Below are 27465 nucleotides of genomic sequence, written 5' to 3'. Positions count from 1 at the left end.
TTTTCCAGTTTTAGAATTAAGCGAGAAGTTTAATGAGTTACTGGAGCGGGCAATATTTGGTGTGAACTAAGAATAGAAAATTTGGATTTTTGTTTAGGGAAGGTCGAGCAAGTGCACGCCCTTTTATTTATATTTGATTTTAATTGTATTAATGCTTCAATTGGGTAAGTTTTGCCAAATCCAAGATACGTCCACCAAGTATTTTGATAATGAGCTTTATTTAGGGAAGATCCTAAATCTGCGACTTTTTACGACTATTAGTTATGATTTTTTTCTTTTATATATCGCAGTGGCGCACTTGTCATATCAGTTTAGGGTAACTGCATCTTCCGGGCATAGTTTTATATATTTTTCTTGTATTGCATTATGTAGTAAACTTACTTTTCTGCATAAAGTTCTGAAAAAAAAATTCATAATGTTGAAAATAAAATATCTTAAAAGGGTCGAATGACTCAAATTAAATCAAACCAAATTCTTTATTTTCTTTCTGACAAACATAGTTTGTATAGAATTATTCATGAATATACATTGCTAAAAACTAAACACTAAACTAGACTAAACAAGACATGCAATGAATTTAAAAGCTAAATGAAATACAGCTAATATCTAAGATCTAAAAAATTCTTCGACTGTATAAAACACTTTTTCACATAAAAATTGCCTAAGATTCCTCTTAAATACATTTATTGAACTGGTGGACTTTACAACTGTGGGCAAATGATTAAACACCTGTAACCCGTATAACCTGGGCGATTTAAATTTAATGTTAACTTTTGAAAATGGTATATAAAGTTTATTACAATATCTAGTATTTAAATTATGCATATCACCACTCGTTTTAAACTGATGTAAAACCAAGAATATAAAGATGAAAGAAAATCATTCCATTGATGTTGTAGGATTACGTTGGATTTGTTAGATAGAATAATTGACGTATCATCCGCATATATAATGAAATTTACCGCTCTGTCTACTTGTACGATGTCGTTAATGTAGGCTACGAAGAGAATTGGTCATATTACAGATCCTTGGGGAACACCCATGTTTGTAGTAACAAGACTAGATCAACAACTGGTCACACAATCCTCGATCCTCATCTGCAGACTCACATATTGTTGTCTATTGTTTAGAAATGACATAATCCACTGTAAAGAATGTCCTGTTATACCTATCTGTTTTAGTTTTTTAAATAATATTTCATGGTTGACACAGTCAAATGCCCTACTAAGATCACAAAATCAAACTGGTTAAATGAGCATAAAATGCATAGACGGCCGTAATAGTAGATTTATTTTCTTGAAATCCATGTTGATTTATAGTTATGATATTATTGTTTTTTAGATAACCATTTAATCTCTTTAAATATCCATACTCAAATACCTTTGAAAATATACTGGGAATTGTTATAGGCCTATAATTGCTGACCAGTTTTGGATCTCCTTTTTTAAAAATGGGAACTACTTTGCCTGTCGTTGAGTAATTAGGAAAATCCTCATTGCAAAAAGACAAATTGATAAGATAAGTTAAAGGATTGATTATAAAAGGTAAAACCTTTTTCACCAAAAATACAGGTATCTCGTCAAAACCACTAGAGGATTTGTTTTTAAGTTTACTATGCAGGAGTTCGATCAGTTCCTGCCCAGTAAATGTGTACAATTGAAAGAAATTTTCATGATCTGTAATAATTGACTGACTGTCTTTGTCTACTGTATTACATGGAATTTTCGACACGATATCAATGGGTGCATTTTTAAAAAATGTGTTAGAAGTGCATACTACCTCTTGGAGATCTGTTATTATATTATTGTCATCATACATTAAACAAGTATTAGCATTGTTATTAGCACTTTTTGAAAAATCATTGACAATGTAGTGATGATAATGAAGTAATGATTTTCTGATAATAATCATTTCTTGTTTTGGTCAAAAGTTTTCTGTTTTTACCTTTGTTGTTGATAAATATCTAAGAATTGCTACTGCCCTTGATAAAGCGTGTAAATTTCTTAATTCATAACTCGACTTTCGCACTTCATTATTAATCCATTTATTTTTAGGTGTTTTGATTTTTTTCCTTGTTGATGGAAAGTTATTATTAAAATGATACAAAAAGATATTTATAAAAGCTTGAAATGCTAGATTAGTGTCTAAGATGCCATAAACATTATTCCAGTTTTCGTTAATGAGGTTAACGATAAAGTGGTTTATCGATTCCTCGCCAAATTGTCTTTTTGTATAAAGTATGACAATTCCGTTTCAAAGTCAAGTTCCACTAAAACTGTTCTGTGATTTGATACAGTGTTGTCAAGTACATATGACAATTTGGAGTTCGAGAAATTTACAAATACATTATCTAATGTTGTAACGCTGGTATCCGTGACTCTAGTTGGCCAATTAACAAGATTAAAATTCAGTAAAACATTGAGAAGATTAACATGGTCGTTAGTCATATTTCTGGTATCTACATTAAAATCACAAATCACCACTCACCACAAATGCGAAAGTAATGTTTTTTATCTCGCGAAAATTTAACATAGAAATTATGCATTCCTCGTCTAACATATGGAGAGGGTAATTCTTTAAGGATATCCTCTTTTGCCACCAGCGATATGTCATCCACCTGAGGATAAACAAAGCCCTTTGTTTTTACTTCCGGAACTTTACCTGGGTATAACTTTCAGTGAGAGAAATCACGTGGCTTATATATAAAATGTCATTTTTGTCCTGACTACAAAGTCTATATTGTTGAAATACGACACTCATGAGTTTTTCTCGAAGATGGCAACATTTGTCACATCTAGAGAAGTTTCTTAGCGCTGATCTATGATGTCCGTTCAAATCTGTCATCGGCTTAAAGAAGAAGCCTCGTAACGATTTTCAGGTACAACTTTAACATCAAATGTAAAGATACCACCCTTGATCTGTCCATATTTTCCCAATCAGCTCAGAAAACACTGTTTTGGGAAGTCTTCGACCAGCAAACTGTCTCTGCCACTTTATGAGTCCTTTTTCCTATATTGATTTTATAGCTTTAAATTCCGCCAAATTCAATGGGTGAAGAATGTGACTAGTATGAGCTGGTAGTTTCAGAATAGTAATTTCTTCCCATCTCACGTAATTAACCAAATCTGATTCGAGTTGAATGACCATGGTAGGTAACTAGTATAGGCCGATCAGGACCAATTTTTTTTATAAAATAGTTGTCAAATTTAATAGCTTCAACCCAGCCATATTTACTCGCAGCGTAGGCAGTTCCAGAGAAAATTATTTTTGTCAATTATTCATTCATCCCAGATATTTTTGCTTTAAAAATAATTAATGGAGGAATCGTTTCGCCTCTAGCGCTTGCTGTCATCGCCACTGTAGTGTTCCCCCTTCACGGTCCACTGGTGGTTTTTGAAACTCGAAAATTCAGTTTCGTCTATATTGTAGATTCTCTCAGGTTTGTCAGCAAGTCCTAAATATTGAATGGTCCACTCAATAGAATGCCCAATAACCTAAAATAATCTTTAACAACAAAAGGATTCATGGCTTTTTTCCTTGCAAACTCAGCTATCTCCGGTTTCTTAATTGACAGCCGATGTCTTCTTTTAAAATTTAAGTACCAGTTTTTACCTGGTCTACCATCTTTAAATTGAGTTTTAAGGTTGTTTAATTGGACGAACTGTTGGGTTAATTCTAAAACTTTTTTACGGGACAAACCGAAAGTTTGGTCACAAATGTGAAGATAAGCCACTCTTTTAGAATTATTCCAGTTCTATATATACAATTGAACATCCACCAAAACAGATATGTATTTATCATCCAGTATTCTTTAAATTTCTCAGCAAATCTTATCGCCCTCTACTACTTTACCACTTTTTGCAATTTTTGTGGCTTGTTTTACCTCGTCGAGTGTTATTGTAGGTGCATCTTCCCAAAATGTTAAAACGCAATTCCTTGATGTGTAATCATTGGAGAGCTGAGATATTTAAATATTCTAATATTACAATAAGTTTTTTTTAAGTTCATAATTATCGTTTTCATTTCTTAACATATGTGTTTCTTGTTTGAACCTTCTGCTTCTTCTTGTAGTGTCTATCCATTTTGAATGTTGTCGATCATCGTGGCAATCTGTATTTTGCACACTGCTACTCTGAAAAGATTTGTGGTTGTTGTGTTGAACCATGTACTTAGATTTTTCAGCCAGGACATCCTTCGCCTTTAAATTTAAGACCGACAAATTTCTTTTAACGTTAAAGCCGTCGTATTTATTATCTAGTTTCTCAATATCATTATATTTTTTGTTTATCCACGTTTGTTTGCTTCCTTTATGGTCTTTCTACTGACATTGTGGAACTTAAACAAAACTTTAATGAATTTGATTTTGGATCATTCGATCCTTTTTGCCTCCTGGTGTTTTCATTGTGTGTAATCGTCTCTTTGGCAGCTTGAATAAGGTGTTACTCACTACCATTAATTGGTCCTTCTCTAAAAAATTGCAATAGATGCTCTCGTCTCTGGTTTCTCTCACCCAATCTGAACTTTCCAATGTACTGCCCATAATTTCCTTCGTCGAATTTGCCATGCACCACTGCCATGATTTCAAGCTCTTTTTTATCATGTATTTGTTTAGAAAACGCTTTTATTTCATCCTTGGGTTTGTCCACGGTGGGGGCGTATATCTTTATTAAGTTAAGATTGCCAATGGTTAGCTGAAGATGAAGCATGATTATTCTATCAAAGTAAGGTACAAATCACGAAAAAGTCGTTTGTTTCTTTAATAAAAAGAATTTCTACCCAGTAAAAGACGTTTTTATCAGTGTTTCCAGCATAAAGTTCTATTTTCTATTTGACGTTTTCCTTTGTCTATCCATCGTGTTTTACTTATTCCTAATACTTGGATATTTAGTCTATCAATCTTGGATACATTGTTAACTAGTTTTCATCAGTGAGATAGTCTTTTAATGTTCCAGATAGCTATTCTAATGTCATTATTTTGAATGTTAAGACGTTTTCCTTGACTAGCTTATTATTCGCACCATCTCTCCGTCTAAGGGGTATCCCGAACTAACGGCCTTATATTTAGAATTCTTAGCTTAGATAGTGCGCTAGTTCTCCTTTGCTTTCCGCACCGCAGTACCAGCAGCCATTCAAACCGTCCTAGTCATGCCTACGGAATTAAAGTAACAAGTCAGTTCAAAATAATTTCTTTTGCGTCTTGTTTCATTACTGGGGATCACTGCTACCCTTTATTATAATTTTTAGACTTAAAAGGGATAAATATGGAGAGGTGGGGTACATAGGGTTATGGGACATGAGTTTTACGGTATGATATGGTGAAATCTCATGAGCTGGCGTGGAGGCAGGTTCACTAGTCCCTAAAGTAGTGCTATTTTCTCCAGGATCGATCGAGGAAAATACCTCCCGCTACCCTGATACTAATTAATACTTATTGGTATATATAGATTCAGTCTGGGAAGTGACCACAGATTAATAAGAGAAAAAATAGTAATCAACACAAAATTAGAAAGAACCAAACTAATTTTGCAAAAAGAACTATATCTACTAAGGAACTTGAAAAATTTTGAGGCTGACCTAACACCAATAGATCAATTATTAAAAGAAAAAGACATAAATAATTTGGAAGAAAGAATAAAAACGAGTATAATCACTGCGATTAGAAAAAACCATAAGAAGCCAAAACCGAAAAATAAAAAAATTAAGACTTAATTTGGAAAAAAGTTGGCAACATGGCGGAATACAGCAAACACGTTGAAAATGCTGCATTAAATAAAATGTGTCTAAAGTGTTTAAAAAAAGTTGTAAGTGCTTTAACTAGTATAAAATGCACTAGGTTTTAACATCGTGGTTGTGCAAAATCTTTAAATCATGTGAAATACATAAATAAAAGTGACATTGTTTGCTGTGAACTAGACTATGTCTAACCTTAAATTAGACGATGGTTTCCTAAATGCTATTCAGCAGATTTCGATTGACAATAAGGTAGATATAAAAATATTCAATTATATTATTAAACAAAAAGACCTTATTATTAATGGTCTGCATCAAGAAATAAAGGTAATAACAGACCAAATCAACTTTTTATATCCCAATAAAAAAGGAAATCCCATGTTTATCAATCAAGATACAAACCTGAGGATCAACAAGTATTTGCTCAAAGCAACAAATTGCAAAATATTCATACAGAAAACCATAACAGCGTTAACAAAGGTTCTCAAAAATCTCAAATTACTATATAACAAACTTGCAGTGCTATTTTAGAAGCTGAAGCTGCTGCAAAATGTAACAAGTATATGAGTTTAAACCAAGATATAATACCTGAGTCGGAAGAAAGTCATTGGCAAACTGTTTCTCGGAAAAAGTCCAGAAGAAAAGTCACGATTGGAAATAATGAAGATATAAAAATAAATGGTGTACAATTTAAAGGTGTTCATAAATATACGGACTTGCATGTTTATAGGCTAGACCCATCAATGTCTAATGAAAATTTATTGAAACTAATACAGAACCATTTTCCCGAGGCTATGAGTAGCCCTCTGAAGTCAAATTTTCCAGACCAGTATTCATCCTTTATAGGGAGTATTTATATCCAGCATTTTGAGAAAGCTATAGACCCTAGCATATTGCCCCAAGGTGCATATGTGCGGCGTTTTTTTATTGAAGAAGATGCTTTTACTTCAAATAGTATAAATTAATCTCAAAAGTTGACGGTTTGTCACTTAAATTTGAGAAGTTGGAGGTACAAAATTCAATATTTGGAGGAATGGATGGTGTCTCTAAATTACCCAGAAGTATTTTGTGTTAGTGAAGTGTGCTGTGATAAACACGAAATTTTAAATTTGTTCTTGGACTCTTATGTAGTAAGCGATTTCTTCCATCGTTCAGACTCAGGTTGGGGAGAGGTCGCAATATTTGTAAATGTAAATTGTGCTGTTACTATTAAAAACTGTTCGCTTGCTAAGATTAATAAAATATTTGAGTATGCCTTGATTGATTTGGAATATCAAAATAATATTATAACTGTTGGCTGTTTTTACAGATCATCAAAAGATACACAAACTTTCATAAATAAAATGGACGAAATGTTATCAGAAATATTAAACAAAAATAATATTATTTTCATCTGTGGTGACTTCAATATACATTTTGATCCAAAGGTGCACAATATAGATGCATTAGGATTAAAAAATGTTTTTACCTCTTATGGTTTAAATCAATGTATTTTTGAATATACTAGAATACATAATGACTCTAAAACTGTGATTGATAATATTTTCTCCAATGTAAATATTAAGTTTTTATCTTGTTGTATATACCGATGTGAGTGATCATTTTTTACAGAAAGTTGAATACAACTTGAATGCTTCTTTTTCGGGGGATAATATTGTTTATAAACGTGATTTTAATAGCACTCTTAATATTAATGATTTTAATCAATTGCTCTCTAGGGAATCTTGGTGCTTTCTAGACTCACATCTATCTTCGGATAACAAGTTTTGCATATTTTATGAAAAAATTATGGAACTATTCTATAAAGCATTTTCTTTGCAAACGGTGGATACTAGACGATTTTCTAAACAGTTTAAAAATAAGGGCTTGTTAACCTATAACTTAATAAATGAGGGAGATTTTATTAAAGACATTTTCAGATCGATAAAATATTCAGAAAGTCATGAGCTTAGAATACAGTATAACATTCTAAAAAAAATCATGAATACAAAGTTAAGTTAGCCAAGCAAACTTATTTTAATAATAAAATGATAAATGCGCTGAGGCTTGACGCATCATAAATCGAAACACTGTCGGAGGTAAAAATCGAAACTCTTCTAAATACCCAAGTAAATTTAGAAATAATTTGAGAATTTCTGCGGATGACCTTCATGACATATCAGAATCTTTCAGTCAACATTTTTCGAATTCTGTAAAAAATTTAATTAGTCAAACTTCACCTGATTATAATCCTAAAAATCTTTCTTCGTTTATACACTCCCTTTTCCTTTATCCTGTTAGTGATGAAGAAATAAAAAGTATAATTAAAGATATCTCAAAAAAATCCTCGGCTGGACTGGATGAGATCCCGTGTTCTATATTAACACATGTATCTCATAACATATATAAACAATTAACATTTCTAGTAAACATTTCATTTCAGGAAGGGATTTTTCAAATTCTAAATACTGCTTTAGTTGTGCCTATACATAAAAAAGTGACAAATCAAAATTTGATAACTATCGAGGCCTATAACTTTTATCTGTATTTTCAAAAATATATGAGAAGGTATTTCATACACGTCTCCTCTCGTATATTAACAAGCACAACATTATAGAAAAGTCTCAATTTGGTTTGCGTAAAGGTATAAGTGTGCAAGATGCACTGCTTTATCTGTTTGTTTTTTGACTTAGCACGAGCTTTGGAAACTGTAATTCATCCAACACTGCTGGAAAAACTTTATCATAGTGGTGTCAGATAAACTGCGTTAAAGTGGATCCTCACCTTTGTATCGAAAAGGTTTCAAAAAATTAAGGTCAATGTGAATGGGAATATATTTTCTTCAGAAGAAAGTGTCCTCTCCGGAGTTCCACAGGGAAGTATCATTGGCCCCCTTTTATTTTTGATTTTCGTCAATGATTTAAATCAACTGATAAACGATAGCTCAACATGTTTGGTTCGGAATCCATTAGATAATTTTTCTGATGCAATAAGTGTTCGAGTAAAAAATGTGGAACAGCAATCAGGCTGTTATGTCACACAATTTGCTGACGATACCACAATTGCACTAAATTCCAATAATTTTTTTTATGTAGTACAAAAAGCAAACTGTCTTATAAAAAGTGTGACTCATTACTGTTTGAATAATGCCCTAATCTTAAATGGATCAAAGACCAATATGGTAAACTTTTCACCTTCTACTATGCAGATGAGTCCATTCGTAAAACTTGACAATGGGTCAGTGGTAAATAGCCACTCCACTAAGTTGTTAGGTATTTACCTGGATTCTAATTTGCCTTGCAGCTCTCACATTGATTATGTAGTGGGAAGATTGTCTGTGCACTGTTATGTTCTATGGCAACTTAGGAATTTTGTCTCCCTAGATATCCTTAAACTTTACTATTTTGCTAATCCACAGTCAATTTTGCAATATTGCTTAGTTTGTTGGGGAAATTGCTCGCGAATTAATGAGGTGCTTATTCTTAAAAAAAAATTATTCGTAGACAGTTTTTAAACAATTATATATTTTAACTGTAATTTCGCTGGATATATTTAGTTGTGTTGTTTATGTAAAGTCACATAGATGCAATTTTATTTGCAGAAATGATGTTTCTATAATAATAAATAATAAATTACCTAATTATGTTAAAGAGTCAAATATTTATTTATTTAAGAGGACAGTTAAGGACTTACTTCTGGTAAACACTTTCTATCCGTTAGAGGAATACTTGCAGGCATCTTTTTAACAATTTGTATGTTTTTGTGTATACTTTATATGTTTTTATGTTATCTGTTTGATGTACTTATAGTTTTTACTGATCATAGATTGTATTTGACGCATTTCATTACTTGTAAAAGGCAGATGAAATAAAGAATATTGATTGATTGATTGATTGAAAGACAGAAACACAATAAATGAGTAAGAACAGAAACTGCATGGATCGAAATTCACTAGAATATAAGAAACTTAATAAGGCAATGAGAAAAATAATAATAACAAGACATCAGGGATAACAATACCGAAAAAATCTAAAATATCATAGAGAAAAACAAGAGCATGAAAGTGTTAAAAACTATATATAGCAAAGGCAAACAACAAATACACCAGATAAAAGACAAAAATGAAATCACTATAAACGACGAAAACCAGATAAGAAATATTGTTGAAGATTACTATACAGAATTATACTCGTTTAGCGTAGCAAAACATAAACACGACAATATGGAACAAAGAGTACTAAATTTAGCATCTGAAACAATACCGAAAATTATTAAGAGGAAGTTAAAAATGCCTTAAAACCGATAAAAAATGAAAAAGCTCCTGTAAACAACGGAATAACAAAGAAGAAAGGTATCGACTAATTATCATTGTTTTAATTTTCTTTGTGTTTATATACTAGGTGATCTGATAAGTAATCTCCATTAAAATAAAAAACATTTTTTTTTTGAAAATTCTTTTATTTTTTTCGAGATAGTCTCCTTTTAGCTCATTACAACGATTTCAGTGATTTTTCAACTTCTTTATGCCGTCCAAATAATACGATTATCTAAGCTCTGTATTTTTACTCTTACTTTTTCAAGATAGTTAATTAAAACTATGCCTTTGCAATACCAAAATACAGTGTCCATAATCTTTCGGACTCACTGAGCCACTCCTGTCCGTTTAGGAGCTCTTATGCCGGTTTCAGTCCACTGCGATGCCTTCATTCCATACTCTAATGTATAGCAGTGGTTCCAGGTTTCATAAACGATTACCAATCGATGCCAAAATTCGAAGGATTGCGTTTTATAAGCTCCAATGTTCAGCAAACACGGCACCCATCTGCAGGATAATTCTTTATTGTTCAAAAATGTATGAAAAATATAACTAGTGAGCTCATTATTAAGTCTTATAGCTTTTGCTCCCTTTACGATCAGCTAAAACCATTTTCTGGATTTCTTCACATTTTCCGGGGTAACTGCATCGGTGGGCCGTCCAATATCTGGTTCGTCCAATGTAGATATACGGCCACTACGAAATTCACCAAACCAAAATTTGACAGTATAGTCTGAAGGAGCATTAATTCAATAATATTTATAAAGTTCTTGTGATTTCGCTTTATTTCTCACTCAAAATAATAGTTTTTAATGAGAAAGATTAAAAATTGTTTTTCTCCAAATGCGTCATTTTTCCGAACACATCAACTTTATGTAGCTATCAAGAATATACTAATAGTTACATCATACTAAAATTTGCTATGTATGCCTATAAAAGGTTAGAGTTTCTAGAACTAATGTTTTTTTAAGATCGCAGGGGCTTAATCGGCTAAGGAGGACTTATCCGACCACCAGATATAATGCATGAAAATATCTATGACTTTGACTTTTATATTGTTCTGAAATATATGTTTTATTAAGAAGTAGTTTCTAAAAACCTCGCTTGATGTTGTCCATGGATAAAGAAGTCAACGGTGTAATTTATAAAAAGTATTTTTAATAACCAGTTCTTGTTCTTCACAGAATTAAATTAGCATTTAGCATTTATTTCGATCTTGTAACCAGAAAGATTTTACTACTTTTGAGATATCTTCTCACAAAACTTTGACAATTTAACAAAGTATCAATTACAATGACTATTTGATTTGTGAGTTGTAAAAATTCTTCTTCCTCTAGTATGTTTGACTTTTAAAAAAAGTAATCTTATACATAGCTACATTGAAAATAGACGCTGATCGAAGGGTGAAAATGATAGTTAATATCACAATATTATATTTTTACAGCATCCGTAGCAGCTCTTCCAATGGCCGTAGGATCAGCTTTTGGAGGCATATTTTCCGCAAAACTTGGTCGAAAAATGACTCACTCAATTTCTTGCCTTCCCACCTTTTTGGGTTGGTTGACAATATTTTTAGCGAACCGGATGCACATGATCTTAATCGGAAGATTTATTACTGGATTTACGACAGGAATGCTAGCCACAGTAACCGGAGTTTATATTGGCGAAACATCAGATCCTAAATATAGAGGATTTTTATTGGGTGCAATATCATTTTCTATTGCGCTTGGTAAGTACTTTCCGTAAAAATTAAATAACGTTTTTATTCAAGTTATTTCTTTTACTATTGTGTCATATCAAATTTTCATTATATTCTTGAATTTAAATTAGACATCTTTCAAAGATTAGAAATTCATTAGTTAAACGACCTGTTGAACTCCCATTCAAAATGGACAATAGAGGCCGTTGAGATGGATTTGTTCTCTTTTCTTATTATGACCATAATAAATTTCTTCCTTAGATGATTTCTTTTTAAATACGTACGAAACTATCTCAGACTTTTTCGTCCCGGACTTTTTCCTCAGGAGATTTGTCTCGAAGAATTGTAACAATTTATTTTACTTTCGTTTATTATATTTTTACGTTAACTGGGTTGTGCTGGCAGGAATACTACCTTTATTTTGAGAGTCATAATCAGTGAGAGTTAATTTTTTTTTTTTATATAAGTGGTTGATAAGGATTTAGAAGAACAATTATACGTTTATATTTCCCTTATACTGTAACCCTTTCTTAGTTTCATAGGTCTGATGATGGACTATACATTGTAAACTCCGAGACTGAAGTCAAAACTTTTCTTTTCACATTATTTAGATGAAATCACATCGGCAACCATTTTAACACTTGCATACTCTTACATTAACAGACATTCCCATATACCATAACCAAACACTACAGTTTTACAAATTCGGAAAATAATATTTAATTTTTAATCTATCTCAAAGTACTTTCCACCGATTTGGTTTAATATTTTTATTTCTATTACTTAGTAATTGAGCATTTTTTTATTTTTAATGTTTCTATTGGTTTTTCAGGTCTCTTTCTAGCACATCTAATAGGCACATTTTTATCTTGGCAAAACACAGCCTTAATGTGTTCACTGCTGCCTCTGCTGAGTCAAATTTTAATGTTCTTCACACCAGAATCACCTTCTTGGCTGGCTGGTAAAAGTAGATTCGAAGAAGCGAAACGTGTTTTCTACTGGTGCAGAGGAACAACTGATGAGACCAAAAGAGAACTGGAAGTGATTATTGATCGCCATGCACCAGTTCATAAAAAAAAGAAGTCTTTCAGTGAGATTTTAAATCAGTTTTTATTACCAGAGTTTTTAAAACCTTTGGGAATTATTACTATTTACATAATAGCTAACCAGTGGGTTGGAATCAACGTCATAACTTTTTATTCCGTAAATATAATGAAGGATATAGTAGGTGGTGGTATAAATGAATATCTTGCAACTCTTGTCGTAGATATAATGAGACTAGTGATGTCAACAGTTGCATGTGTTTTACTAAAAACCGTAGAAAGACGACCACTTGCATTAATTAGTGGAATTGGTACCTTCATCACCCTTTTAACACTCACATTGTACACTTATTTTGTTAGAATATATCCTCAAATATCATCAGGGTACATTCCGTTGCTTTGCTTAGTCTTATACATAGTTTTCGTTACAATTGGTTTTGTTCCTTTGCCATGGGCAATGATGGCTGAGCTCTATCCTCTAAGACATAGAAGTATAGGTAGTGGTTTCTCCTCAATCATGGCTTTTCTGGCGTTCTTTTCTGTAGTTAAGAGCGCTCCAAGTATGTTTGAGATGTACGGTTCTCACGGTACATTCTTTATTTTTAGTCTAGTGGCATTTTTTGGAACTACATTTGTTTATTTCTATCTACCAGAAACTAAGGGAAGACCGTTACATGAGATTGAAGATTCTTTTAAAAATAAGAAATAACAGACTAATTCATTAATCTTTTTGTAATCTGTGATTTTGGAGCTAACTCCATTAGATATATAAGTTTTACTTCAGTATTTAAAGTTTAGTAATAGAAATAAAATAATATATATAATATTTGGTTTTTTATTTTGACGAATACAATTTGAAATAGTAATAAAAGAATAAGTCAACAAATAAAATATTTAACAGTTCAACAATTAATATGTTTTTAGGTCTCCAACTTTTTTACATAACAAGAGCGTTATTTTTAACTTGATCAAAGTATTATATTGTTTATTTTAATTTATTTATGTCTCGCAAAACAGAAAACCAAATATGGTATATCGATGGAAGGCAACCGTATATACGTATTTCTGACTATTGGTCGTCTTCAGTACGGTGCAGCCAAGTTAGATGTAGTGATCCTTTCCCAAGTTAAAATGCTCCTTTTCTAACTTGGCTGCACCGTACTGAAGACGACCAATAGTCAAAAATACATATATACGGTTGCCTTCCATCGATATACCATATTTGGTTTTCTGTTTTGCGAGACATGCCATTAGTTTTTTACTTTTATTATTCACTCGCATTATCCTTTTCCATATATATATATATATATATATATATATATATATATATACATATATATATATATATATATATATATATATATATATATATATATATATATACATATATATATATATATATATGTATATATATATATACATATATATATATATATATATATATATATATATATATATATATATATATATATGTAGACGACCAATAGTCAAAAATACATATATACGGTTGCCTTCCATCGATATACCATATTTGGTTTTCTGTTTTGCGAGACATGCCATTAGTTTTTACTTTTATTATTCACTCGCATTATCCTTTTCCATATATATATATATACATATATATATATATATATATATATATATATATATATATATATATACATATATATATATATATACATATATATATATATATATATATATATATATATATACATATATATATATATATATATATATATATATATATATATATATATATATATGTACAAGAAAAATAGAATATTAGTAACTGTCGATATAAACAAAACCACAAGTTTATTAGGGCTGCAGTCAAAAGGGTTGGCCGAGATGTTAGAGAAACACTTTTTTGACTTTTTGTCGGAAATGGTTTCGAAAGCTTTCGAAATGGAGCTTTCGAAATGGTTTTATTCCTTTTTCAAGACATTGTAATGTATATAAAAAAATGTGTAAATATTTACAAAACATCACAATTCGTCAGTGCAACTTACTAGCCGTTGAGATTATTTAAAATAAACTTTGACACTTAACATTAAAACACAAATTTAAAATATAATATTGGACAATACATTCTAAAAATTTTGGTCAGGATAGTAAAGTAGTTTAGTTCATGACATATTTTGATGATATATTTTAACTCTAATACATAGAGAACAGAAAGAAAAACCAATGTGAGTAAAGTGTAATTAGTTGTTCTAATATTGTATTTATTTTTTAAAAGAAGCAAAACTACCCAAATATGGGCCTATTTGCCTATTAACCTGTCTTAATGGTATGCAACCAGTTATGCATACAAGAATATTTAGACATTTATATTTATTTTATTTTTGATGTTTTTCCAGTAAATAACAATAAATGTTGCCCAATTTATCTATGTCAGACTTTTTATTAATGCAAGATGTACTGGATTTTATGCAACACATTTCCAAGAAAACACGTTTTGTATGGTTTTTTTCTTTTGTCAAAATACAGGAATCATCGAAATTAAACTCATGTTTCCGAGTTATTGCATGTTCTGTGAGTGCACATGCATTTATTTTGTTGGTTTTTATGTCACTGCCATGTGAGATCACCCTATTGGGGAAATTACGAGATGATTCTCCGATGTAAACGTTGTTGCAATTGGCACACGGTATAGAATAAACAACATTCGATGACTCCTGTATTGTGAAAGGATCTTTTGTCTTTGTGTATAACTTCGATACTTTATATTTTTAGATTCCCCATATCTCTATTAACATCTTTATCAACGTCTGTTTTGCCTTGCAATTAATTCTTAGAAGGCAAAAAGCAAAAATCTGAATTTGGTCTCGAAAATTAGTTTACGGATTTAAAAAATAGTGTTTATCTTTAAGTTGACAAAGTTGACCTTCAATTAGTGCGATTGGAAAATTATGCTTTAAAGTGATTTTGTTTAATGAACGATAGTCTACACATAGTCTAAAGTCATTAGTTTTCTTTTTAATTAAAACTATTGGTGAACCATACTCTGAATTACTCTTACGAACAATATCCTTATCTAACAAGTCCTTAATTATTTCTTGTACAGCATTTTTTTCAGCATATGATAGCCTACGTGGTTTATAATAAAAAGGAACATGATTTCTATCTACAACAATTTTCATTTCACATTTAGTCAAAGGTTCATTAGGTCTTTCTGGATTTACATAATCAGTCATAAAAATATCAACTAATTTTTGTCGATCTAAATTATTTAAATTGGGTTTGATTTTTATCTACATAGTCAATACCTATGTAAAATATTATTGTCAATATTTGTATTTTCAATATCTTTAGAAGAAATCTCTACTTAATTCCCTGAAAAGATACGGTAAGGTTGTCGTTATGCATAAAATCTCTACCTAACAGACATTTATATGGTATGGTTTCGTTTGGTACAACATAAATGAGTAAATAAATAAGTATGTCATTAACTTTCACTCTAAACAACACAGAACCCAAAATTTCTAATCTACTTTAATTAATACCCTGGAAAGTTTTCTCAGGAATATCAGAAAATTCAAAATTGAAAGATTTTACAGTGTCTAAAGTTATTAAGGCTATAGCACGACCTGAATCTACAATAGAATCAATATAAATAGAAATTTTGTCCTTCAAAAGACAAATTGGCAACATATACCCACTTGCATTATGCTGTTCCACAAAAAGTGCAGTGTTACTTTCTACCTTGACCTTGGGTGGATTCATCCTGGACTCATTCTTGAGGCAATTATTTCTTTGGTGATCCATTGCTCCACACCTGTCTAGCTGGTTTAGTACATTGAACTGCAGAATGTCCCATCTCATTACAGTTGTAACATCTAATAGCTTTGCTTCGTGTTGTTGGATTATTTTTAAAAGTAGTTGGTCTTTGCCAGTCACATTTTGAATGTTCACGTTTTGTATTATAGTTTTCCTTTGCATTAGGTTTCTCTCTTCTATCGCTTATTCTACCTTTTCGAGCACTAACAATTCTTTCATAACTCACGATATCTTGAAACAGGGTGTCTTCATCACGATGCTTTTTTGACATAATAAAATTACTTAATTCCTTACTCCACAAACCAATGGCAATTTGTTCTTTTGTTTCTTCAAATGGCAGTTCGAGTGATATGCATAGAGAAACTTTCATATGGAAATAAATGAAAACATTCTCATTTGGATTTTGAGTACACTCCTGTATCTTTCTCCATAAATCTTTTTTATTTTGTAAAAACAGAAACGTTTTCCGGAAAGCTGTTTTGAATTTGGACCAATCTGTGATTTCTTCATTTCGGCCAATAAACCAGAACTCTGCAGCACCTTCGAGATTGCTTTTGTCTCTTTGGTATATAAATGCATCTGGCCAATTGTGGAGTACCGACTCAATTTGCTTTAACCATACTGCTGCTTGGCTGGAATCACCTTCACCATTAAATTTTTCAATAGTTTTAGATAAATCTGGCATTATATTAAAATTTGGTACAGGATTACTTATTGTTGACATGCTGTTTTGTAGCTGTAACATCTCTGCATTCTGTTGAAGCAATGAGTTAACAAGGTTTACCATATTATCATCATTCGGATTCACATTATTATTATTATTATTTGCGCCGGGGCTATTCACTTGGGGTGATAACACAGGTGGTAGAGTTCCCGGTATGTTATTTTCGAGGTTATCCATAACGAAACATAAAAAATATAATTTCCTTCTGTCCTAATACCACAGGGGGAACATAAGTATAACCTCACACCTGGATCTGTAGAAAGGATGTCTATATAAATATATATATATATATATATATATATATATATATATATATATATATATATATACATATATATATATATATACATATATATATATATATATATATATATATATATATATATATATATATATATATATATATGTATATATATATATATATATATATATATATATGTAAGTGTAAAAAGTAATGGCATGTCTCGCAAAACAGAAAACCAAAAATGGTATATCGACGGAAGGCAACCGTATATACGTATTTCTGACTATTGGTCGTCTTCAGTACCGTACTAGCGAACATTTCGTGAAAATTTTTAATTGAGTTTTTTTATTATTAAAATTTTTATTTTTGATTATCCAATAACAAAAATTACTAGCTGTATTACTGTTAGCCACTCTGTAGTGGTTTCCGAGTTTTCAACATTTTTATATTTCAAATAAACAATTATTTTCCTTAAGTGTTTGTAATTACCCGTCGTTTCCCGTACTCTTCCATAACTTTTAACAATATCTTCATAAAAGACATCAAGAGCTTTATCGTCGGATACCGTTACAGAGGCGTAAACTTAAATGATCTTTGTTTCGATGTTCTTTTCACTTTTAATGTTACATAAGCAACTCGTTTTAAAATGATCTTTATGGCTTGTACATGTTTTACAACATTTTTGATTTATGATAGGACCTGTTACGAAATTATTTACACCTTACATTTATTTAAATGGATTTGGACAGATTTATATTTTGTAAATAATATCTTGACAAACCTATCGAATACACATGCCCAAAATAACTCATTAATATACGGATGGAATAAGGAAGTACGTAGGCAGAGTTTAATGCTTAAAAGAGTTCTTTTCAAAGCAATTCTTAAACTATAAGCAATTCTATAAGCAATTTTTAAAGCCAGAATTGTTTTTAAATCTACTGTGACGTAGGTCCTGGTTTTGGTATCAACTATAAATTATATTGAAAACTATCATTTACCTAATGACTACTCTATTTATATTGCAGAATCACTCGTTATAGAAAACAGTGTACAATTATTCTTTACCTTTTAAAGATGATCAAGAATCACTACCTAACTTAACCTACCTAACTACCTAAGTTGAAATACAGGACCATCAATAGTAAAAGATGAAGTGCAAAAAGTCATATGCTAATCCAAAAACAATAAAGCCAGTAGACCAGAACAAATATAAAGTAAATGACTGAAATTATTCTTAAATGACAATATAAAAGAACTCACTGTACTATTAAATAAATATTAATAAAAAAAAATAAAGTGAAATTTCATATGACATCGGACTAAGAAACCAAATGTTAAGAAATGTAGCGATTGTAGACACAAAAGTTTAATGAGCGATGCAATTAAAATATTGTATATTCTTTTAAACATAATTAACAACAAATGTGAGGAAATAATTAGTTAAGAGCAGTTTTGGTTCCGGAGATGCCTTGGAACCAGAGAAGTACTAATTTTCTATGCAGACACTTTTTTAACGATGTTGCAAAGTTAGAAAACCCGTATTTATGTGCTGCATTGATTTTGAAAAGGCATTTGATTGTTTACAGCATACCAAATTAATTACCGCCTTGCAGTACATCCAACTAGATGATAAATACATTATACATTACGTACATGTAAAGACGTATAACATCCAACTAGATGGTAAAGACATTAAAATTATTGCCAAACTTTGCTGGAACCAAACAAACATTATTACTAATACAAACAATAGAGAATCGAAGCCAATCAAATGAGGCATAATACAGGGCTGTGTTCTTTCTTTTTCAATGTATATTCTGACATAACATATTTAGGAGAAGCTTCAAAATATCAAAAAGTAATTATTATTTATTATAGAAGGATACATAATTAAGAATATTACAGTACACCGACGGTACTATAATTCTAGTTGAAAACAGCGACTATTTTAAGAAACTAATCAATAGAGACACAAAATGCAGAAATTGGGAACTGTCGATAAACATACATAAATCATCCTAAACACATGGTGACCAGTAAAGAGGACATCGACCCAACTGGAATTAAATCAACAACTGCTGGAAAGACTACAACGATTCAGATATTTTGAATGTTGAATTAGGCTAAATTTAGATTCGTCATCCGAAATCAGATATATAGCTGAATAGGAAAAAACCACATTTCCAAAATTCAGGGCACTATTATCCAATAATTTATTGAATTTGGAAATATGTAAAAAGCTTATGTTATGTGTGACTGTACTTTTTTATGAAGGTGCAACTTAGACTTTGAAAGCCGATATCATTAATAAGATCGAAGCGTTTGAGATGTGGTTAATCTAATTCTAACCGGTAAAATCGAAGGAAAGAAATAGATATAACAGAATAAACTCTCCTAATTTGGGTGAATTTAACAGTGGACAGGCGTGACAGCAGATCAATTGCTACACCTAGCCCAAGACCGAGATGAATATAATGATTCTAAGTTTGCTTGGTAGTCACCGAAATTCAGTGGGGACCGTGGGGACATGGAACCCGAAAAACATAACGAAAAACGAAAAAAGATATATAAATATATATATATATATATATATATATATATATATATATATATATATATATATATATATATATATATATATATATATATATATATATATATATATAATTACTTCCCTAAGAAATCAGTGGAACTCCATCCAACCTAACTGTCCTGTATCCTGGGATGTATTTGCAGAACTGTTGCAATTAGTATTTGACACCAACTTTTCGGTTTTTGATGATAAATATTATCTACAAATATTTGAGACACCTATGGGTTCCTCAATCTCTCCCATCCTAGTTAATTTTATGCTGGATGATTTAGTATCTGACCGTTTGGGTCTTTTAGATTTCCAAATCCGTTTTATGAAGCGGTATGTCGACGACCTATTACTAGCCTTACCTCCAGACAACATACAGGCCACCTTGTCTTTCAATGAGTTTAATCCTCACTTAAGTTCACTGATGAACTTGAGGACCCCATCACCAATAGTATTCCCTTCTTAGACATGCGTGTCATTGGAATGGAAGACAACACCTTAACCACAAGTTGGTATAGGAAACCAATGGCCTCTAATAGGTTTCTCAACTACCACTCTTGTCATCCTTTTAAATACAAATTAAACCTTATTAAAGCTTTAAGCCGCAGGCTGTATAGGCTAACACACCCAGCTAATCGAAGGAAATCCCTCCAATTACTCAAAAATATATTGGTTGATAATTCCTACCCATCTTCCCTCATTAACAAATACCTTTATTTACAAAGCTATGGTTCCTCATTTAATGACATATCCAATGGTGACGAACTTAGAATAATATCAAATAATACCATGAATAACAGTGTTCTGACTACTACTGTACTTGAGACTCCAACTACCCATTACTCCTCTTTGCCTTATTTCCCTCAAGTTACTGAGAAACTTATTAAACTGTACAGTCATAATAATATACCTATTAAAATTGCAGTGAAGAATGCCAAGACTGTCAGAAACTTATTTTCTAAAACTAAAGCACCCTTGTCCCTTTTGGAACAAGTCAATGTCATCGCTAGTGTGACTCGTGCTACATGGATCAGACAGGGAGATCACTACGAGGGCGTCTTACGACACATCGTAATGATATTAACTTATCTAAGCATACTTGTGCTCTTGCTCAACATGCTATTAACACTAATCACAAGGTTGACTTTAATGAAGTTAAGATTCTTGGCAACGAACGCAATATCGTAAAAAGGCAGTTTTTGGAAATGTGTTCAATACTTAAATACTCTAAAGCTCTGATTAAGAGAACTGACATTATTAACTTGAGCCAATTAATATTGCAGAATTAGGCTTAACGGTTTTTTACTTTAAAATTGTCTGCTAAGGTGTGTGTTTACATACATTTTTACATTTAAATAAATTCAAATAAAATAAAATAACATTTTCTTACTTTACTTTACTTAATTAAGATTGATATTCAACTAATATTTTATTGATTCATTTATCAAGTTTATATATATATATATATAAAATAATTTTTGATGAAATAGTTTAATAAAATTTTTTAATTAATTTTATTCATAGAATTTTCATTAATTTCTCAGTTTCAAATTATTATGAACCGTGGACTGTTGGAAGTTGAATTAAATCTGCACCTGTGACTGGCCAGCCAGCCATAACTAGACACTTTTATATGATATGTAGGGATCGACCTCACTTGTTAGTTCTTATTCTCCGAGCCATTCCCTGAAGGGAAAATGGTGTTCTTAATCATCTTTTTCTTTCATTTAATGGTTCGTACAGACAAGGTTTTCGCCTACTTTTTCATATTTTTTAAATTTACCGCCATATTACATTAGCGGTTGGTAACTGCCCGTCTTGTTGTATGTCATGTTTTGCTTCAAGGACACTGTCTTTTCACGTGATAGCTATGTGGATCTGAAATGTGCTCCTATTTGCCGGGTATCTCCTGTTAGCATTGGAAGCTTTTGTGGTAACTTCATTACGCCTTTTATAATATCACTATAATAAACTCTTAATATTTTCAATAATGTTACCTAAAGTAAAAATTAAATTAAATTAATATCAAATTGTTGGAAGTGTGATCTTATGATCTTGTTTGTTCTCGGCAAATACTTATTTTTTTCATAAGTTTTTACATACTTTTTTAAATTACATGTACAATAACCACAAGGTCTTTTGCTGTGCTATGTTTGAATCAAATTGTAAACTGTATCTAGTTTTCATTTATTGTTTATACAACTAATTATTTATGTCTATTATCTTAAGCTTCTTTACATTTTACACCACTGACTGCTACATGTTTTTTAAGGTAACACATTTATATTGACTTTTCTATAGATGTTTGGTTTTTCATATTATACTTTTCAGATGAACTGATGATGCTTTCTGATTAGAGAGCGAAACATCTTCAATAAATAGATGAAGTAGCCAACTTTTTTGTCTTTTTTCTCAACCGTTTGACCGAAAAACCCACGTTTCGCTTTCTAATCAGAAAGCATCATCAGTTCATCTAAAAAGAACAATATGAAAAACCAAACATCCATAGAAAAGTTATTATAAGTGTGTTACCTCAAAAAGATATGTAGCAGTCAATGATATTAAATATGTAAAGAAGCTTACGACAATGGATATTATAAGATTATGTTGTATAAACAATTAATTGAAACTAAATACAGTTTACAAATTAACTCAAACTTAGCACAGCAAAAGGCCATGTGGTAATTGTACATGTATATAAAAAATATGTAAAAAACTTAAGTAAAAAACATTAATTTGCAGAGAACTAAAAAGATCATAAGATGCACTTCCAACAGTATATTATTAGTTAAATTTAATTTTAACTTTAGGTAACATTATTAAATTGATTAAGATTGAAATATAGTGATATTTAAAAATATAATGAGGTTACCACTCTTAGCTTCTTAGCTGCTGCCGGTTAAAATGGAAGCAACAAGTAGGATCCACGCCAAACAACGAGAAAAAGCAGTGACCTTGAGGTCAAAATATGACAGAACAGCAAGGCGTATTGAAATAGTTTACGTTGTGTCACCAACAGGTGAAGATTAATTCAACTTCCAACAGTCCAAGGTTCATAACATTTGGAACTGAGACTAATAATGATTCTATGAATCAATTTTAATTATAAAATTTTAATAAACTATTTGACCAGAAACAATTATTTCACATATGTAAATAAAATGTAAGTTGAATGTAAGTTAATCAAAATAATCAATAAAATGTAAGTTGAATGAATCTAAGTTAAATAAAGTAAGAAAATATTTTCTTTTATTTTTATTTGAAATTATTTAATATGAAAATATGATAGAACATACACCTTAGGGGACAATTTTAAAGTAAACAACATATTCGGCCTAATTCTGCAATACTAATGCATGATAAATTTGGCTAAAGTTACTAATGTCTGTTCTTTTATTCAGAGCGTTAGGGTGTTTAAGTATTGAACACATTTCCAAAAACTGCCTTTTTACGATATTGCGTTCGTTGCCAAGAATCTTAACTTCATTAAAGTCAACCTTGTGATTAGTGTTAATAGCATGTTGAGCAAGAGCACAAGTATGCTTAGATAAGTTAATATCACTACGATGTGTCGTAAGACGCCCTCGTAGTGATCTCCCTGTCTGTCCGATATGGCATGAGTCACACTCAGCACAAGGTATATGATAGATGACATTTACTTCTTCCAGAAGGGACAAGGGTGTTTTTGTTTTAGAAAACAAATTTCTGACAGTCTTAGCATTCTTAACAGCAATTTTAACAGGTGCGTTATTCTGTTTGTACAGTTTAATAAGTTTCTCAGTAACTTGAGGGAAATAAGGCAAAGAGGAGTAATGGGTAGTTGGAGTCTCAAGTACAGTAGTAGTCAGAAGTTTTTCAGTAACTTGAGAAAAATAAGATAGACATAACTGTCAAGATAAAAGTATCCACCTTCTTTGTCATTTTTCTCCACCTTTTGATCGAAAAACCCACTTTATATTGGATTGCCGATCGTACTCCTTTTTTCGATATATATATATATATATATATATATATATATATATATATATATATATATATATATATATATATATATATATATATATATAAAATTATAATATATATATATATATATATATATATATATATATAAAATTATAATATATATAATTATATATAAATATATACATATATATAATTATTATATATATATATATATATATATATATATATATATATATATATATATATAATATATTGTGAATTGCAAATTATGACCCTCATGATGTTTTATAAACTGTAATTTGCCTTAGGCTTAATTTTGCAAAACCAATAAATTTCAATAAATAAATTTGTAATAATAAATTATCAAACAATTTTTAAAATTTACTTTCAAATTATTAAATCAAATAAATTTATAATTAAACCAATCATATATAACATATGCTCTAATAAGTAGAATTAAACTTAAAAATTATCTACACATACACAAATGTTCATACACAAATAATTATCAATACTTATTATGACTTATTGAAACAAACAGCCAATATTAAAGTGGATGACCAATTGACAGAGGCAGTCTTCATAGATTGAGAAGTCATAGATTGAGACAGAATGCATTCTGTCCTCGGTGTTATTTAATATATACTCTGAATATATCTTCGAGCAAGCGCTAGGCGAACTACAAGAAGGCGTATTAGTCAACGGAATACGTCTAAACAACATTAGATATGCCGACGACGCAGTAGTTTTTGCAGATAGTTTGGACGGTTTGCAAAGAATAATGTCGCGTATATCAGATATAAGTAGAGAACACGGACCTCATTTTAATACGAATAAAACAAAGTACATGGTAGTCAGTAAGCGCGAAATATTAAATACACAGCTTTTGGTTAACCAACACCAAGTGACAGAGTGGACAGCTACACATACCTTGGTACCAGAATTAACATCCAATGGGATCACTCCAGTGAAATAAACCAACGCATAGGAAAAGCGAGATCGGCGTTCATAATGATGAAGTCTCTTTTCAGAAGTCACGATTTACCACTTGCTACCAAAATCTGTCTCATTAGATGCTATGTATTTTCTACGTTATTATACGGAGTAGAGGCCTGGACACTTTCCGAAGCTTCTTTAAAAAAACTCGAGGCATTCGAGATGTGGTGTTTCAGACGTATTTTAAGAATTTCATGGATGGATCGTGTGACTAATTTTGAGGTCCTACGCAGAATAGGCAAGAAATGCGAGATTATCAACACCATTAAACAGCGCAAACTAGCATATCTTGGCCATGTTATGAGGAAGAGGACCAGGAAGAAGAAGAATATCTTGATCTCAAAACCTGAGAAAGTGGTTTAATACATCGACAACCGGACTATTCAGAATAGCACCAAGCAAAGTTAGGATAGCCATGTTGATCGCCAACATGCGGAACGGATAGGCATCGTACGAAGAAGAAGATTATGACTTGTACTCAAAAAGAAGATCTCTTAGCATCATACACTCTACAGCTTAAAATCCAACTAATTACATTCAATACTTTCTCAGTAAACAAATTCGCTATCGTCATGACCATATATCATTTGGTATTTCCAATTTCATTGATAATTCGTTTCTGTTTGTTTGCAAGTGTCGATATAACAATATAACTAAACATCAAGATTATTATCTACCCTCATCTTTTACCAAAAGCTTTCTCTTTACTTTCAAAATTCTGTGTACAAAATATTTCTATTTTGTATTCAAAGAATTCCTATATCTGTGCCTTTGACATAATTGTTTATTAAAAACCACCCTTGCTATCATATCGATATCTATCTGCTTTATTACAGCTTAGAAAAACCATTACTCATTCTTATCTATTTGGTTTGTACAGAAATAATTTTTCTATTTATTTATTAAATCGAGTTTATTGGTCGATGAAATTAAATTTATATTATGATATTTTTCTTTAAATGTGTTAGACCAATTCAAACAATTGACAAGACAAAATTTTCCGCACCTTCAAAAAATTTTTTTAGTCAAGAAATAACTTTAAACATTATTACTATTGCTATTAATTCTTAAATTTTACTTTTATTCTTACAACACAAAACCTTTATTTACATTCTTTCTATTCATGGTATTTGGACACATCATGAATATTAAAAATCCCTCTGATTTTTTCAGATTCCACATGCCTCAAAACATAACTATTTACACCGTTCTCATTCTTTACCACGTATGGACGTTTAAAAACTGGCATTAACTGCGCAAATGTTGTTGGTGAAGTTTGATACTCTCAACGCCCTTACCAACACCTTTTCACCAACCTGAAAGGTAACGGGCATTCTTTTCCTGTTGCGGTCTTGTCTTTGGATGTATTTTTCATTGCCCTTTTGCAGTCTCTTCTACACCAGTTCCAAGACCTGCTGACATTCTCGAAGCTCTGTGTCTTCCCACGGCCTCACCGGCAACTTTCCTTGCATAATGTATTCGGGTAACTGTGCTAGGAATCATATGTAGATAATTTTCTGCTTCAGCTAATTTTCTGTCCAAAATCTTATGTGGTCCATCTGTAGCAATGCGACGAAATTTTGTAACCTCTTGTATGAATTGCTCCGAAGGATTGCTCTGAGGGTGTCGGATGCTGACAAAATTTATTTATATTTCTCTTTCCCTGAGCTGTCCTTTGAAACGGTCGTTCCCGAAGTACGTCGCATTGTCCAACAAAATCTTCTAAGGCGTTCCTACATTGGCTACAAATTCGTCTATTTTTTTATAATTTCTTTTTCCTTCATCGTACGACAACTATATAACTTTACATATTTCGAAAACACGTCTACCTTTACCAGAATATGCTTGTTTCATTGGTAAGTTATGATTAAATCACTCAACATATTGATTGTCACTATATCTAATTTATTTCGAGATATGATGTTCTTTGCAATATTTTCATTTTTGTAGTTTATACTTTTATACCTTTGGCATATTCTGCATCGTTGTATCATATTTTTCGCTATGTCGTAATCTTGTCGACAGATATAATTTTCTCGGAAAACTAATCCTTCCGTTGCCCAATATGTCCGTTGTAGCCATGTAAATTTTCCATGATTTTCTCTGCTCTTATCGGTGTTACCAAATACAATTCTCTTCCTTCGATACTTTTCAAGAACAGATCGTCTTCTATCTCTACTCTTCTTTTCTCATTTTCCTCCAAACCTTCTTGATCGATTCTTATTTTTGTTATTCTTCTAAAAATGGCCTCAATATTTAGCGGTGATTCATATTGGAATATTTTATGTTGATTGATATTTTGCGCATCGTAACATAGCCTTAATTCACCATTGCCTTTCTTCACTATGACTATTGGATTAACATAAGGTGAATCACATCTTTCTATCATCTGATCTTTCAATATT

At 31.1% G+C, this 27465-nt stretch overlaps 1 protein-coding gene across 2 annotated transcripts in view; it reads left to right on the top strand.

Annotated features, from left to right (window-relative positions):
• The window catches only part of LOC140436891 (facilitated trehalose transporter Tret1-like), a 132270-nt gene extending 118467 nt beyond the window's left edge, over window positions 1-13803 (top strand). For both annotated transcript variants that reach the window (XM_072526050.1, XM_072526051.1), the window contains 2 exons: window positions 11469-11753; window positions 12556-13803. In XM_072526050.1, coding sequence (XP_072382151.1) covers window positions 11469-11753; window positions 12556-13475 — 1205 coding nt within the window. In that variant the 3' untranslated portion in view covers window positions 13476-13803. The remainder of the gene's footprint in view (window positions 1-11468; window positions 11754-12555) is intronic.
• Window positions 13804-27465: the final 13662 nt, after the last annotated feature.

This window comes from Diabrotica undecimpunctata, chromosome 3, assembly GCF_040954645.1.
Source record: "Diabrotica undecimpunctata isolate CICGRU chromosome 3, icDiaUnde3, whole genome shotgun sequence".
Classification (NCBI taxonomy): domain Eukaryota; kingdom Metazoa; phylum Arthropoda; class Insecta; order Coleoptera; family Chrysomelidae; genus Diabrotica; species Diabrotica undecimpunctata.
The sequence above is the reverse complement of the archived record's forward strand: the minus strand, read 5'-3'. Positions and strand labels throughout refer to the sequence as shown.